The 15,391-nt window shown below is 38.7% G+C and overlaps 1 protein-coding gene across 2 annotated transcripts; it reads left to right on the top strand.

The window, feature by feature from the left end:
• The first annotated feature begins 10,896 nt into the window (after positions 1-10,896).
• LOC112191587 (serine/arginine-rich splicing factor 6) lies at positions 10,897-14,857 on the top strand. Of its 2 annotated transcripts, XR_002933018.2 has the most exons (3): positions 10,897-11,146; positions 11,707-13,655; positions 13,789-14,857. XR_002933018.2 is itself a non-coding variant. In XM_024330956.2 (2 exons), exon 2 carries the CDS (start codon positions 11,728-11,730, stop codon positions 13,549-13,551), a length of 1,824 nt encoding a protein of 607 aa, XP_024186724.1. In that variant the 5' UTR covers positions 10,897-11,142; positions 11,706-11,727; the 3' UTR covers positions 13,552-13,783. The 2 variants fall into 2 exon arrangements, 1 of the variants encoding a protein (XP_024186724.1); XM_024330956.2 differs by lacking the exon at positions 13,789-14,857 and having other exon boundaries at positions 10,897-11,142; positions 11,706-13,783.
• The last annotated feature ends 534 nt before the right edge of the window (positions 14,858-15,391 follow it).

Genomic DNA, 15,391 nt, shown 5'->3' with positions numbered 1-15,391 from the left:
CTAGATGAATTTCATGCGACTCGAACTGTATGTACCAGCACTATCCAAGGCTCCCAAAAAAGATGACAATTGAAGCTGAATAACATATCCAAACTGTATGTTGACTGTGCATATCTACCGTAAATGACAAAGGGCGAAACTGGTAGTGTTCTGCGAAACAACAAGGGTAGTTTACAAGGGCTTTTGCACTCACAGTGCAACATGTTAGCTTAGCTAAGCAAGCAGAGTTACTAGCTATCAGAAAGAATTTGGACTTGGCTAAAGATCTATAACTGCATAACATCACTATTGAAATTGACTGACTCAAAGTTGTGCAGCTGATTCTTAGTGAAGACCATGCACTTGATGAGCATGGAGCTTTGATTGATGATATCTTCCTGTTAATAAGTGGTATATCAGGAGTGTGTATTCAACATGCACCAAGGACTTGTAACAAAGTAGCACATAGGCTTGCTGCTCTAGCTTTTGAAGCTGATCAGTATGATGAGGTTTGGCATCATCGACCTCCGAACTGTATACTTAATGTAGTGCAGTATGATCTTACTCATACTGCTTAATCTCCCTCAATCAAAGTTCAGTCATTCAAAAAAAAAAAAAATCTATTGTAACCCATAACCAAGAGCTCAGAAGAAGAAGGAACCAAAGAAGAAGAGAAGAACTTTGAACTCTTTTAGAATTCAAAAGACAAGTGTTTGGCTATGGGAGAGACACGTAAGACATGGTTAGGAAGGGCTGACTATACGTGGTTAGCCAAGTATTTTTCTTTTGTAAAAGTGTTTTTATTTATTTATTTTTTATTATTATTATTATTATTATTATTATTATTATTATTATTATTATTATTATTATTATTATTATTATTGTAAATGTGCTTTTGGGTGAGAATAATGTAGAATTTCTCATTAAATAAATCTAGAATTCCATCAAGTTTTGACTGCAATTTAATGTGTTTGGCTCTATCTTTATAAAAACAATACTTAAAATCAAAATTCGAGTAATCATTTTATGGTACTGGAATTATCTGACATTGTCAAGTGATGATTCTTGATAATAAGATAATGCTATTTTGCAAGTGTTTGGTGTGCGGACCATCACATGGGACCTATAAATTTCTTCAAAGTATTAATGCAATCAATTCCGCTTATTCATGCAAATAGTAGGTAACTATTTACTCTAATAAATAATAAAAGATTCTAAGTGAACTAGTTTTTGGTATACCACACAAAATTCGACAACTATTGTGGACTTAAAGTGGATGATAACCTTCTCAATTTTTGCTTTATTTTTTTTTCAGAAGAATATTTTGTCTTATTATATATTGACTTTTTCTCTATTTAAAAAAAAAAAAACAATAGAAACATTAACGAGTGATCGTCACATAAATTATGGGGAACTATGCAAGACAAAATATTCGCTTCCTCTCTTGAGCATTGACTGGCCATTTGCCAAAAGAAGCTTGTGGGCCAAGACTCATATAACCTGAATCGACTCTACTCGCATCAACAACCAATACAAGGTTGTATGTCTTCCCTTCCTCACTCCTCACATAGTGACAGAGAGAACCACTGAACCGCCGGACGCGTTTCCATTCCACCACCACCGGTAATCTCCTCTCACACTCTTTCTCTTCCTTTTTTGGATTTCTGCTACCAATTCTCCAACTCATGTAACCTTGCTCCTTCAAAACGCACCTATGTCAGTCGATTCTAATTTACACTGTTTGTGCATACCACCTATTTGATGAAATGCCACCCACAAATATTTATTGAGTTTTTTTTTTATTGGGTTTTCAGAGCTACAACTATGGTGGGTTTAGTTTTTGGTTTGTCTACTAGTTTATTTCTGAGCTGCCCATAGAAACTTTACTTCCTTTCTAATTGTAGAGTACTTTACTTCCTTCAATTAACTTTAAAGAATGGTTGCTTGATTGTGTTGTACATCTTAAGAAGGGAATGTGGGAAAAGTTGATGTAGATGATTTGGCTACATGGAAAAATTGAAATAGCATATTGTGGGACAATGTGTCCTAGCCTTGACTGCACAGAGCCTTAGTTTGCAAGCTTTGACATGGTTATAAGAATTTTAGGCGGCTCGAACTGTATGTACCAGTACTGTCCAAGGCTCCAAAAAAAGATGGCAATCGGAGCTGAATGACATATCCAAACTGAATGTTGATGGTGTATATCTACCTCAAATGACAAAGGGTGGGACTGGTGGGTGTTCTGCGCAAACAACAGGGGCAGTTTATAGTGGCTTTTGCACTCACAGTGCAACATGTTAGTTTAGCTAAGCAAGCAGAGCTACTTTCCATCACGAAGGATTTGGACTTGGTTAAAGATCTGGAACTGCATAACGTCACTATTGAAATTGACTGACTAAAAGCTGTGCAGCTGATTCTTAGTAAAGACCATGCACTTGATGAGCGTGGAGGTTTGATTGATGATATCCTCATGTTAATGAGTGGTATGCCAAGGGTGTGTATTCAACATGCACCAAGGACTTGTAACAAAGTAGCACAAAGGCTTGCTGCTCTAGCTTTTGAAGCTGATCAGTATGATGAGGTTTCGCATCATCGACCTCTGAACTGTATACTTAATGTATTGCAGTATGATCTTACTCAAACTGTTTAATCTCCCTCAATGAAAGTTCAGTCATTCAAAAAAAAAAAAAAACAAACAAATCTGTTGTAATCGATTAACCCATCTAAAAAAATATTGGGCTGAAACTTTTGAAGTGTAAATTGCAGGTAATATGACTAGTACTAAACAAAATAATGCAGGTTGCTTGAATTTATTATTAATATTCACTTGCAGTAGGGCTGTAGGATTTTTTTTTGTCGTTAGAAAGAAGGAGAAAATAAAAATTATGTTCAAGTAAATCTAGAATATGTGTATGGCCCAAGCTTTAGGTTACTTAACCTAGTTGTAATAGGGTTATGAATTAGAGATATTCTTGGAAATATTCATAGATATTTGATTAATTGTACGATTAACTTTCCTTGTACAACTCTGATTCTATATCTTGTAATCCTCTATATAAAAGATATTCTTGGAAATATTCATAGATATTTGATTAATTGTACGATTAACTTTCCTTGTACAACTCTGATTCTATGTCTTGTAATCCTCTATATAAAGAGGCCCCTATTATCAATGAAAGCACGACTAAATTCTCTCCCAATTTTAGTTTTCCTTAAACACGTTATCAGCACGAAACCCTAACCCTGAAACAAATAGCCAAACCCTAATTTAAGAAGCTAAAACCTTAAATCCGAATACAAAACCTTGAAGGCCTCCGCCACACAACTTGAAGGCCTCGACCCCAGGAATCCAGAACCGGCGGCAGAACCACCAGAACTGGCCGGAAACCTACCGAACCGGCCAATGGAAGCTCCATACAACCCGCAGCAAATATTCCACCGGTTCACCATCTTCTAGACCTCCAATTTCCACCAAATTTTGTCAATAGACGCCCCTTGATCTGAAGATTCAGGAACAGGAAGAAACAGCGCAAAAACTGGTCTAGAAATTACTGCACCGGCAACCAAAATTTCCTGTAGAAAACTGGCAGAAAAGAGACGAAGAAGAAAAAAAAAAAGGGGAGGAGGTAGCCCAAGCCGAGGCCCACTGATGCAAGCCATGTTAGCTGCCACGTCAGCAATCCGGTGCCACATCAGCAGTTCGGTGCCACATCACCGCCGACAACTTCTTCTGGCCATTGCTGACGACATTTCTGGCTACTTTCCTGTAACTTTTCCTGTAGTTTTCCGGCGACTTTTTCCTGCCAAATTTTCCGGCAACCTATTTCGAGGTAATTTTTACTAAAAGTTTCCATTTTTTAAGTTTTTATTTCTTTTCTCTTCTTTTTCTCGGGGACTTGCAACCTCTCTTATTCTACCCCCCTTTCTTCATCATATGGGAGACCTAATTAAGCCGAACTGTGGGGGTTCGTGCTCACTCTAAGCTTGGAGCTTGTTGTGATCTCCAAACTTAGAGTTTGTAGAGAATTTATGATCGACCAGTTACATCATTGTTTCGATCTAATCCAATATCATCTCTTGGAACCGGATTTCTTAGAAGCGACTACGCTAAAAAATTCCTAATTTCTTGGAAGCGATTACGCTCAGAAATTCTATTGTTTTCGTGGTAGCCTTTTACGCTCTGAAACTAACCCATTTTCTTGTTTTCTTTCAGGATGAGTAGCCTAAACAAATTGGACTTTGCTCCATTGGGAACAATTGGCTTTGGATATCACAAGTGGGTTCGTGATATTCGCCAGCATCTTAAGGCCGATGGAATCCTGGATATGATTTTCGAGACTAGCTAGGACGTGCTAACTGTTGAGCAAGCTCAAGCTTTGGAAGCAAATAGAGCAGCCTTAGAGGAAAATAACGCGAAAGTCATCATCCTAATGACTCGTGATATGGATGATTCACTCCAATACGAGTATTTGAATGAAAAAGACCCCAGAAGGTTGTGGGTCTCACTCGAAGAAAGCTTTGGTAACGTCCGTGATTCCATGCAGGGCATAGCCTCCGCTTTTGTGATTTCAAGTCAGTTATTGACTACAACCCGGAAGCACTTCGCATTAAATCCTTAATGGAATTCTGTGGTAAAGAGATCACAAATGCGATGTTGATTGAGAAGACTCTCTCTACCTTTCCCGTCTCTGCATTGATGGTTACTAAGAACTATTGAATCGATGTTACTGCAGGACGGATCACAAGGTTTCATAAGCTCATTGGAGCTATGAATGTCGCTGAAAAGCATGACAACATCCTTGTGAAGAACTATAATTCAAGATCCGTAGAAACAAAGCATATTCCAGAATCCAATTATGGTCGCGCCCCTAAGAGAGGGCGCCAAGAGCGAAACCCTAATCTTATGGATACTTCTGGACTTTTGGGTCTATATAATCTCTTTACTTGGGAAGGTAACGGCCAAAATAGGCGAACACAGAACCGAAGAGGTCAACGGGGAAAGAGAGAGGGAGGCAACGCCTCTGGCCATGTTGGTGGTGCAACCAACACTAAGAGCCATCTAAATGACGCTTTCAAAGTGCCTCTATCAATGGAGTTTGAGCAGAGAGATGTATGTTCTCTATGTGGAGTATCCGGTCATTGGACACACATTTGCAGAGCTCGTGAAGAAATTGTCACCGCCTACAAAGCATATTGTGAAGCAAGAGAAGCTCACTATGTGGAACAAGAAGATCGAGAAGATGATCTAGAGTGAAGGGTTGAAGACTACAAATCTGGCTGGGATCAATAGATCGCCAATTTTGTTTAAGTCTTTATTTTTCCAAGAGATGTAATTGGCAATTTCCATATACCTTGTAGTAAATGCCATTGGTTTAGTTTTTCTTCACATAGACTCATCCAAATTGAGTATGATGTCTAGGAAGGTTTTGAGATAAGTGGTACTTAAGCGAGCTTTACTCCACCGACATCTCTCTACTCATCTTGTGATATTTATTTTGGAGTTACCGAAAGAAGTCAAACGACTACCATTGTTTTGCATTAGCTAGCATTTGGATTAGATTCTCCTAATGGTTAAGAGACAATGATGTACTCCGTTGGCTTATGAATAAAATTTCGAGTCCTTTTCATTATGACTTCATTTAATTCTGAGCATATTACTTTGTGACTATGATGGCTGGGCCATCAGTATTAATTCAAGGACATGAAATAGCCCAAGTTTCCCTGCCAAATGGCACCTTGATTATTGTCACAGAAACTCTCTACGCTTCTAAGGCAAATCGCACCTATGAATAGCCAACGGATTCCATGCAAAAACGCATGTAGATAATGGAAGTGAGTTCCTTTGCAATGCCTCTAACGATTGCGAACAAAGGCGCATCAGTGTCTTTCTAGTGGACTTTATATCACTATTCGAGTTATTAAATCCAATAAAGTTATGAGAGAAGATCTCTTGGATTTAGACAATATTGGCTTTGTCACGATAGGATAGGTCATCCTAGTCATGATATGATGATCCATCTACTAAAGACTTGACATGGACATCCTTTCTCTAGAGAAAAACGAAACATAATTCAAAAGTTGATTCCTGGACTAAATGTGACCATTGCCGTCCACCACCAGCCTAGGGCTGGCATAGTCCCTATCCATGACGCCATGGATGGCGTCCATTATGATGATGGCGCCCAAGGTGATGCTGCAAACACCAACTTTGCTTCAAATAGCTCTTTAGACGCTCAGACCCAACCAAAATCTTCATTGGTTGCTTCTAAAGCTTCTCGCTCATTTTACAAAGCCTGTTCCTTAGGAAAGTTAGGACTGAGACCGTCCTATGTAAATGATATGAAAATACTCATTTTGTTCTTACATAGAATCCGTAGGGATTTTGTGAACTAGTTCAACCAACTTGCGGACGTTTAAATATCTCATGATGTTGGTTGACAAGCAAACACGCTGGTTACGTGTTGTGCCATTGTCCATTTGTAAATACTGCTTATACTACACTCCTAGCACATACCATATAACAACGGGCTCACTCCCTGGATCATCCTATTCAGCCAATTGGAATTGACAATGCTAGAGAGTTTACATCGAAGACTTTCGATGGTTATTGCATTGGGACTGATGTTGGACATCATATTCTCATGAACACACCCAATGGTCTCACGGAAACGACTATTATGGTAGCCCGGACATTGGTAATGTGCACCAATCTCCTTATATCTGCTTGGGGTGATGCAATATCTCATGCAGCTATGCTAATTCGTCTACTACTCACTGCCACTCAATCTACCTCTGTGTTACAACTAGTGACTGGGTACAAGTATCGTACTTACGCATGTTTGAGTGTACCATTTATGTGCCAATTGTGCCGCCACAGCGCTCTATGATAGGTCCTTATAGACGAATGCGAAACTACGTTGGATTTGAGACTCCAACAATCGTCCGCCACTTAATTCCCTTGCAAGGCGATCTCTTTACTGCTAGATTTGCGGGTTGTCACTTTGATGAGACAGTCTTCTGATCGTTAGCGGGAGATAAGAACACGGATGTTCAGCAGGAACAACATGAATTATCGTGGCCTGTCCCCACTATGTCTCATCTTGATCCCCAATAAAGTGACGAGATCATACATATCTTCTGCAAACATGCCTGCAAAGAAGGACGTCCCTACGAGAGGCCCGTGGATTCGAATGATACTTTGGTACATTCCTATCCTTTGAACATCAAGACTCAAAATCCGTCTCATGAGAAAATTCCGGGTTATGGTTATTGTTGGGGGATGCCTTAACGTCAGAACCTATTCATGAGAATATAGAGCTCTTTGAAAATTACATTAGTGTACATGAGACATGGGATAGAAACTCCATCATAATTGATGATGTAGTTGAGCATTTTGTTGTGCATGAGTTTGTTGAGTTCGATGATATCGAACCACGCTCCATTGATGAATGAATGCCAACGTAGAGAAATTTGGCCTAAATGGAAAGATGCGATCCAGGTTAAGATGGATTCTCTAACGAAGAGGAAGGTTTTTGAGCCAGTGATGCGAACACCTCCTAACATAAAACCTATTGACTAATGGGTCTTCGTTAGAAAACGTGTTGAGAAAAAAAGATAGTAATCTCGCCTTATGGCACAAGGCTTCTTACAAAACGCCCTGGAATCGACTACGATGAGACATATTCTCTCGTAATGGATATCATTGTACTCCACTACCTTGTCAGTTTGGTAGTTTTCGAATAACTGAACATGCAGCTTACAAATGTGGTCACTACGTATCTCTATAGGGATCTAGATACGGAATATACATGAAGGTCATGGTGAACTTCATTTACCCAAGTCAAGTGGCTCTAGACCACGGAGCTCGTTTATAATAAGGTTGAAACACTCATTAAAGTGACTACTTGATTGGGAAGGGATATGCCCGCGAGTTTCCATAACAAGTTTCGGATTCTATCGTGATGAACTTCACTTACCCAAGTCAAGTGGCTCTAGACCACAGAGCACGTTTACAATAAGGTTGAAACGCTCATTAAAGTGACTACTTGATTGGGAAGGGATATGCCCGCGCTTTTCCATAACAAGTTTCAGATTTTATCGCAGTTCATGTTAGACATGATCTTCATTGGAAGCCCTTATAGAGTTAAGGGAAACTGCTGAACACTTGAAATTCGAGTTTGAGATGAAAGATTTTGGGAGAACACGATTATGTCTCAGTTTGGAACTTGAGCATCGTGTTGATAGATGCTTAGGCATTTTGATAAGGTCAAACCTTCAAGCAGCCCCATGATCGTTCGTAGTCTTGATCCTGAAAATGATCTTCTTCATCCAAAGGATGATGACGAAGATGTGCTAGAGGCAGAAGTGCCTTACTTAAGTACAATATGAGCATTATTGTACTTAACTCAATGCACAAGACTGAACATCTCATTTGCAGTGAACTTGTTAGCTAAGGTATAGCGACGCCATTAGATTGGTGTAAAAGATATCTTTCGGTACTTGAGATGTACGATTGATATGAGCTTGTTCTATCCCTACAGAGAGATGATGGATTCGGATCCATCACACACTAGGAACACCGCCAACACTGGCATGCAACCTCTATCCCCATCCCAAAATGATATAAGTGTTTTGGAAGGTTTTGCTGATGTTGGGTATCTCTCTGACCCACACAAAGGTCATTCCCAAAATGGTTAAGTGTTTACCATGGGTAAAGACTATGATATCTTAGAGGTATACATAACAGACCCTAGTCACTATATCTTCGAACCATGCAGAGATCATTGCTCTTCACGAAGTGGTTCGTGAATGTATATGGGTTGGATCCATAATTACGCATGTTTGAACAATTGTGGTTTGAAGTCTACCACAAATGAGCCTACGAGCATTTAGGATAATACTGCTTGTTTTGAACAAATGAAGCAAGACTACATCAAAAGCGACAACACCAAGGATAATCAGCAACAACAGAATCTCCTAAAAATCAATGTGAATTAGGTTCGATATGAGGATAGTGTGGTCGGTTTGCTCACTAAGTCATTGCCTAAATTCCATTTTCGAGAAACATGTTGGGAGCATCGTTTGTAAAAGTTATCCGAACTCCCATGACCGTAGTCATTAGGGGGAGATGCAGACATTAGGGAGAGATGTCTACATGTAGAGTCTCGAAACGTGAAGGGTGTGTTGTGCTCTTTTTCCCCTTCGACGGAGGTTATTTTTCTCCCACACGGTTTTTGTTACTCGGCAAGGTTTTTAATGAGGCAATGAGATGAGACCACGTTTGGGCGACACAAGGGGGAGTGTTCAAGTAAATTCAGAATATGTGTCTAACCCAAACTCTAGGTTACTTAACCTAGTTGTAATAGGGTTAGGAAATAGAGATATTCATATATATCCAATTAATTGTACGATTAACTTTCCTTGTACAACTCTGATTCTATGTCTTATAATCTTCTATATAAAGAGGCCTTTATTATCAATGAAAGCACGACTCAATTCTCTCCCAATTTCAGTTTTCCTTAAACAAATTATAAATTTTTGCAAAAAAGTGGGGTGTGCAATTAGAAAAATGAGATGTGTAGATAAAATCTCTATTACTTTTACTAGTTGCACTATTTATCTAGGCCCCTCAGACTATTATCATTATTTATATACTAAAACTGAATGCATTGTTCACAACTGTTCGTAAGGGTGTGAAATGATGGTTTTGTCCTTTTTTTCTCTTTTTTTTATATCAATTACGGGGTGCCACTGTGAGTTTGGGTTAAGAAATTAAATGACAGTTTTGCCCCTGGCTTTTGACTGAAATTACAATTCTGCCATATCTATTCATTTTGTTTTTTTTTTTTTTTTGTAAGGGAGAACAATTATGTTTTGTATTTGTAAATTTCTACAAATCATGTAAAAAGTTTATTTTGTGTTGTATCCCATTTGTTGCTAATCAAATCATCTACTAAGAGCGTCGATGTTTCTTAGATTACGAGTATTCGTCTATTATATATGAAATTTGGAAAAAAAACAAACCTGCAACATCGCGCAGACTAATTTGCTAATTATTTATCTACGCACCTTGAGCCTAACTTTTTGGTTTGGCTCTAACAATCTTGTACACTCAGAGTTGTTGCTTCCTCACTTTCTCGACTATAATAAACTTGAGATTGTTTTTGATTGTCAATTTCAAGTATGTAACATTTTGTAAATGTGCGTGTGTGTGTTTTTTTTGTTGGTTAATGTGCTTTTGGGTGAGAATAATATTTGTCATTAAATAAATCTAGAATTCCATCAAGTTTTAATTGCAAATTTAATGTGTTTGTCTCTATCTTTATAAAAACAATATTTAAAGTCAGAATTTGAGTAATTATTTTATGGTACCGGAATTATCTGACATTGTCAAGTGATGATTCTTGACTATAGGATAATGATATTTCGCAAGTGTTTGGTGTGCGGACCATCACATGGGACCTATAAACTTCTTCAAAGTATTAAAGCAATTGATTCCGTTTATTAATGCAAACGGTAAGTAACTATTTACTCTAATAAATAATAAAAGATTCTAAGTGAACTAGTTTTTGGTATACCACACAAAATTCGACAACTACTGTGGACTTAGAAAAATTCTTACAGACGGCAGCTGCACCACGTGGCCGTGCGGTTGCCCAATCAGAACCCACCAAAAATATCTTTCATTCCGAAACTGCCTCTGCTTTTTAAAAGTGAAATACCCAAAATACCCCCTGCTAAAGATCTGATTGGTCAGCCAGTACCACGTGTTCCTTGCGTCTGCCATACGCAAGACTTTTTCGTGGACTTAAAGTGGATGATAACTTTTGCTCTAATTTTTTTTTTCTAGAAGAATATTTGTCTTATTTATACATTGACGTTTCTATTAAAATAAAAAAACAAAAAACAAAAAAAAAACAATAGAAACATTGCCGCGTGATTATGGGGAAATGTGCAAGACAAAAATAGTCGCTTCCTCTCTCGAGCATCGACTGACCATTTGCCAAAAGCAGCTTGTGGGCCAAGACTCAATATAACCTGAAATCGTCTCGAGTCGCGTCAACAACCAATACGGAGCTTTCGGTCTTCCTTTCCTCACTCCTCACAGTCAGAGAACCACTGAACCGCCGGACGCGTTTCCATTCCACCACCACCACCACCACCACCGGTAATCTCCTTTCACTCTCTTCTTTCTCTTCCTCTTTTTTTGGGTTTCTGCTACCGATTCACCATCTCATGTAACCTTGCTCCTTCAAGACGCACCCGTGTCGGTCGATTCTAATTTACACTGTTTGTGCGTACCACCTGTTCGATGAAATGCCACCCACAAATATTTATCGAGTTTCTTTTGTTTTTTTATTGGGTTTTCAGAGCTACCTACAACTACGGTGGGTTTAGTTTTTGGTTTGTCTACTAGAGTCTCTTTTTGTCTCTTCAGGTAATATAACTTCCATGTTGGTAATTGCTATTTTGAGCATAAGCGTATGCATCCATAAAGCTTTCGGATTGGCAGGCAACGATTTTAAGTTTACTGTAGCTTACAGCGGAAGCTAAAATCGGGTGATAGGGATGTTATTGAAGTTTTGGACTAGTGTGAAATGGATGCTGTGTTGTATTTGAATGTAACTTATCTGATGCAACTCTTGCATAAATTTACATTGGGTGTGTGGATGCGTCGTCTTATAGAGAGGTGACCTTTTTCTCTTGTTTTTTTTTTGCTTTTGTTAGGGAAGGGGGAGGGGCGTTCAGATGTCTTTGTTTATTGGCAATCTATCAGCTCGCACCCGCGGAGATGATCTTCAGCGTGTCTTTAGGAAGTTTGGACAATGTATGTTAAATCTGAAAGATCGCTATGGGTTTGTAGTATATGATTTCCCGCAAGATGCTGAGAATGCTTTAAGAGCACTACAGGGTAGGAATATCTGTGGGGAGCCTTTAATACTAACATGGTCAAAAAAGCAGCCTATACCTTTCCAGGGACATCAAAGAGTTGTTAGATCCTACGCGTTACATCATGGGAGGCATTCTGCCAGGAGGGGAGGTTTTGCTAGTAGGAGAATGAGTTCAAATGACCCGAGAGATTACAGATCAGATATAAATCAACCAGATACTGATGGTGAAAAGCTTAGTTCTGTGTATATGCTCAATGGAGGCAGAGGTGACCCTAACAAATATGCTAATGATGATAGTAGAGAACATCATGATTTGACCGAAGGTCTGCCGGTTGATGGTGTTGCCAAACTGGTGGACACTGCCAATCGGATTGATAATGAGGTGGAATTTGACAGATATGAACCTTGCCAAAGTCATGAAGGGGAAGATGAACATGAAAACTGTCAGATGGCATATTCTGGTTGTGGTTCTGTTCCACAAAGACCTCAAGAGAATGCAAGGACAGTGAAGATCACTGACACTACTTTGAACCGTTTTAATGATTTAAAGTCGCAGAATGGTTGCTTCAGCTGTGGGGATTTGGGACACAAGATCCGTGACTGTCCCAGAAAATACTCATCCGGAAGAAAGCCTAAAAGGTTTGACCATAGGCAGCATGATGCCATTGGTAAAATTGGTAGTGGTGAAGCTGAGCTAGAAAGATTTGGATCCATCTCACTGGAGAAGCTGCGGTTGAATAAGGATAGTGCTTCTGGGCACAGGAAGAGTATGAGGGCAAGTGATTCAGGAAAGAGTAAGGCAACTGACAGGACTCAAATGAAGGATCGTGGAGGAAAGAAGAGAAGTAGATGGGAAGGCGAATCTCCAAAAAGGCATAGTCCTAAGAAAGCAAGGTCAGTTTTATCACCACCTCATTCTGATTACCCTGCATCCAAGTCTTGTGCAGCTTCTCAATCATCAGAGTCTGTGTCAAGGTGTAGTAGTTCCAGAGCTAGGTCACAATCAGTATTTATGAGGGCACAGTCTTTGTCATCTGACTCAAGATCCAGCTCAAAATTGATAAGGTCCAAGTCTAGGTCAAGGTCAAGCTCCTTTACTTCGTCGTCTGAATCACTAAGCCGATCATCATATAAGGCACATGTAGATCTTAAATGCCCTGTGTCTAAAACTGAAACTCCCAAATCCAAGGAGATTCTGCTTGAAAAGAGACAGCCAATAGGAGGTGATGCCCAGAGGGTTCAAAATCCAGGTTCTGATGCTGCTGGGTGTTCGTCTGCACAGGGTTCAAAAGAGAAGGTTGATCCAGAAAATTCTGGTGGACTGGTTGTGGGAGAAACTCATTTGAAGGACCCAGCTTCAGAAATGCATGTCAGTTATTGCAATGGCAATTCAACATGCATATCCTCAGAGGAAATGTGCATGGTTTTGAAGCACTATGGCATGGAACTTCCGGAAGAAAGTGAAAGGCATTTACCGATAGAGGAGTATCTTGGTTCTGCTCGCCTTTGGCCATGGGAGATCATCTATTACAGGAGGCTGAAAAAAGGCCTCGTTTCAGTTGAGAACTATGCCAGGCGAGTTTCTCAGAACCAAGAGTTTGGCATCATTGATAAGTACGTCCGAAGTAGTAGTGGATGGGGAGAAATAGATGAGGAAAACCCTTGCAAGGTAAACCATTAAAGTGCCAAGTTATTTTTGTTAACGTAGGTAGTACTTGACAGCTCTCTATCTTGGAACTTCACAAGCTGCAACTGAAGTGGATTTCTCATGAAGTTTTTGAACAGGTAATTTTGATGAATATATTCTCTACTGTAATTAATTTAGTCCCCTACAATGAATTGTAGTGACCTTATGACGTGATATCTTTCCTCAATCATTTGTATGATGCTGGTGGATGGCAAATTTTCTGTAATACAGGTTTTGGAAGGGGATGATAACAGATTTGGAATTTCATTCTTCCTGATCTAATGTGGCTCTCTCTATTACTTATGTTTCCCTATTAGTAATGATGCCCTCAAACCGCCGACTGTTATGTCTAAAATTGTACTGAATGTTGGTCGTGTACACTCTGCTTGTAATATTTTTTTCCCCGTTGACGTTCCTAGGTATGCTTTGGTTTAGAATATTAGACATGTCATTTTAGGGGACATTAATATGCCTGCTGGCTGCCGTATTAAATGTAACCAAATCTTATGTACCCTCATAAGATAAAAAAGATACATTTCAAAGCCATTTAATGTAACCCAGTCTAAAACCAAGTCCAATTTGTAACACTAAACAGCAACCAAGCCCATTTCCAGATTTTTTTTTTTGGGATGAAGAGGGAATGAGGGATATACCTCAAAAACTAATGAAGATGATCGCTACTGATCTGTTTGGTGAGAAATGAAGAGTGCTTTGTGTACAGGCTTCAGAGGAGAGGTGAGATCATTCTATATCCCTAGTAAAGTCCTATCCACATTTCTAGATACATCTGATGATATTGGTTCATCTCTGTAATGTTGGTTCATTGAAGATTGAAAGAGTGTTGGTAAATCTTTCTTTTGCACTATTTGCGTTTTTCTTTTGCTTGTGTTACTTTTTACTGAAAGTTTGACTCATAGCAGATCACATTCAAAACAATTGATCTCTCCCTCTTGCTTTATATATAGTTTCTTCTGATCTGTGTTTATTTAACACTACTCTTTCCAACCGGTCAGCGTTTTTATTGGTTTGCATCAATTGCAGCCTTGTGCTCCCCTTGGCCCAAAACTTAAATTGCATTGAGGGCTTACCATCCGGACGTGTACTCGTGCCTCTCAATTTACTTTTTACATGCTTATGCCAACTCATGGAATGGCCTACAGAGATCAATTCCTGTTTCATTTCATGGTGAACTTTTTGCCAAATTTTATTTTTTCTTGAAGCTTGACATATTCTGAAATTGTATGTGTTGCTAGTATTTGAGAAGTAAGAACTTTGTTTTGTATTATTAAGTTTTGAAAAGTATACCTGAAAGTATATAGGAAACTAGACTAAGCCATATACTTAGCCATGACAGTGGCGAAAAAAGATAAAGAGACAGATATTATATTATATATATATACGTATACTTGTAACAGTGAAGTGACGGTTTTGCCCTTGATTTTTGATTGAAATTATAGTTCTGCCATATTTTTGTTTTTTTTGTTTTTTTTTTACAATTCTGCTATATCCTTTCATATTTATTTATTTATTATTATTTTTAAGGTAGAACAATTCTGTTTTGTATTTGTAAATTTTTACAAATGGTGGAAAAAGTTTATTATTGTTTGCATTTGTTGCTAATCTATTATTAACAACAAAATAAATTATATTCTAAATAGCGCCGATGTTTTTTAGATTGTGAATATTCATCTATTATATGTGAAATTAAAAAAAAAAAACAAACCCACAGTATCGCGCGGATCAATTTACTTTTTCTTTTTTCTAAAGATGATCAAATGATTTCACTCCTACTCCCATGGTGACTCGAACCCATGATTTCGTCATTAGGTAATGG

This window comes from Rosa chinensis, chromosome 3 (assembly GCF_002994745.2).
Source record: "Rosa chinensis cultivar Old Blush chromosome 3, RchiOBHm-V2, whole genome shotgun sequence".
Lineage (NCBI taxonomy): Eukaryota > Viridiplantae > Streptophyta > Magnoliopsida > Rosales > Rosaceae > Rosa > Rosa chinensis.
This window is presented reverse-complemented; position numbering and strand designations above follow the sequence as displayed.

Excerpts from the sequence above, each read along its gene's own strand:
- LOC112191587 (XM_024330956.2), top strand. The coding sequence starts at position 11,728 with ATGTCTTTGTTTATTGGCAATCTATCAGCTCGCACCCGCGGAGATGAT.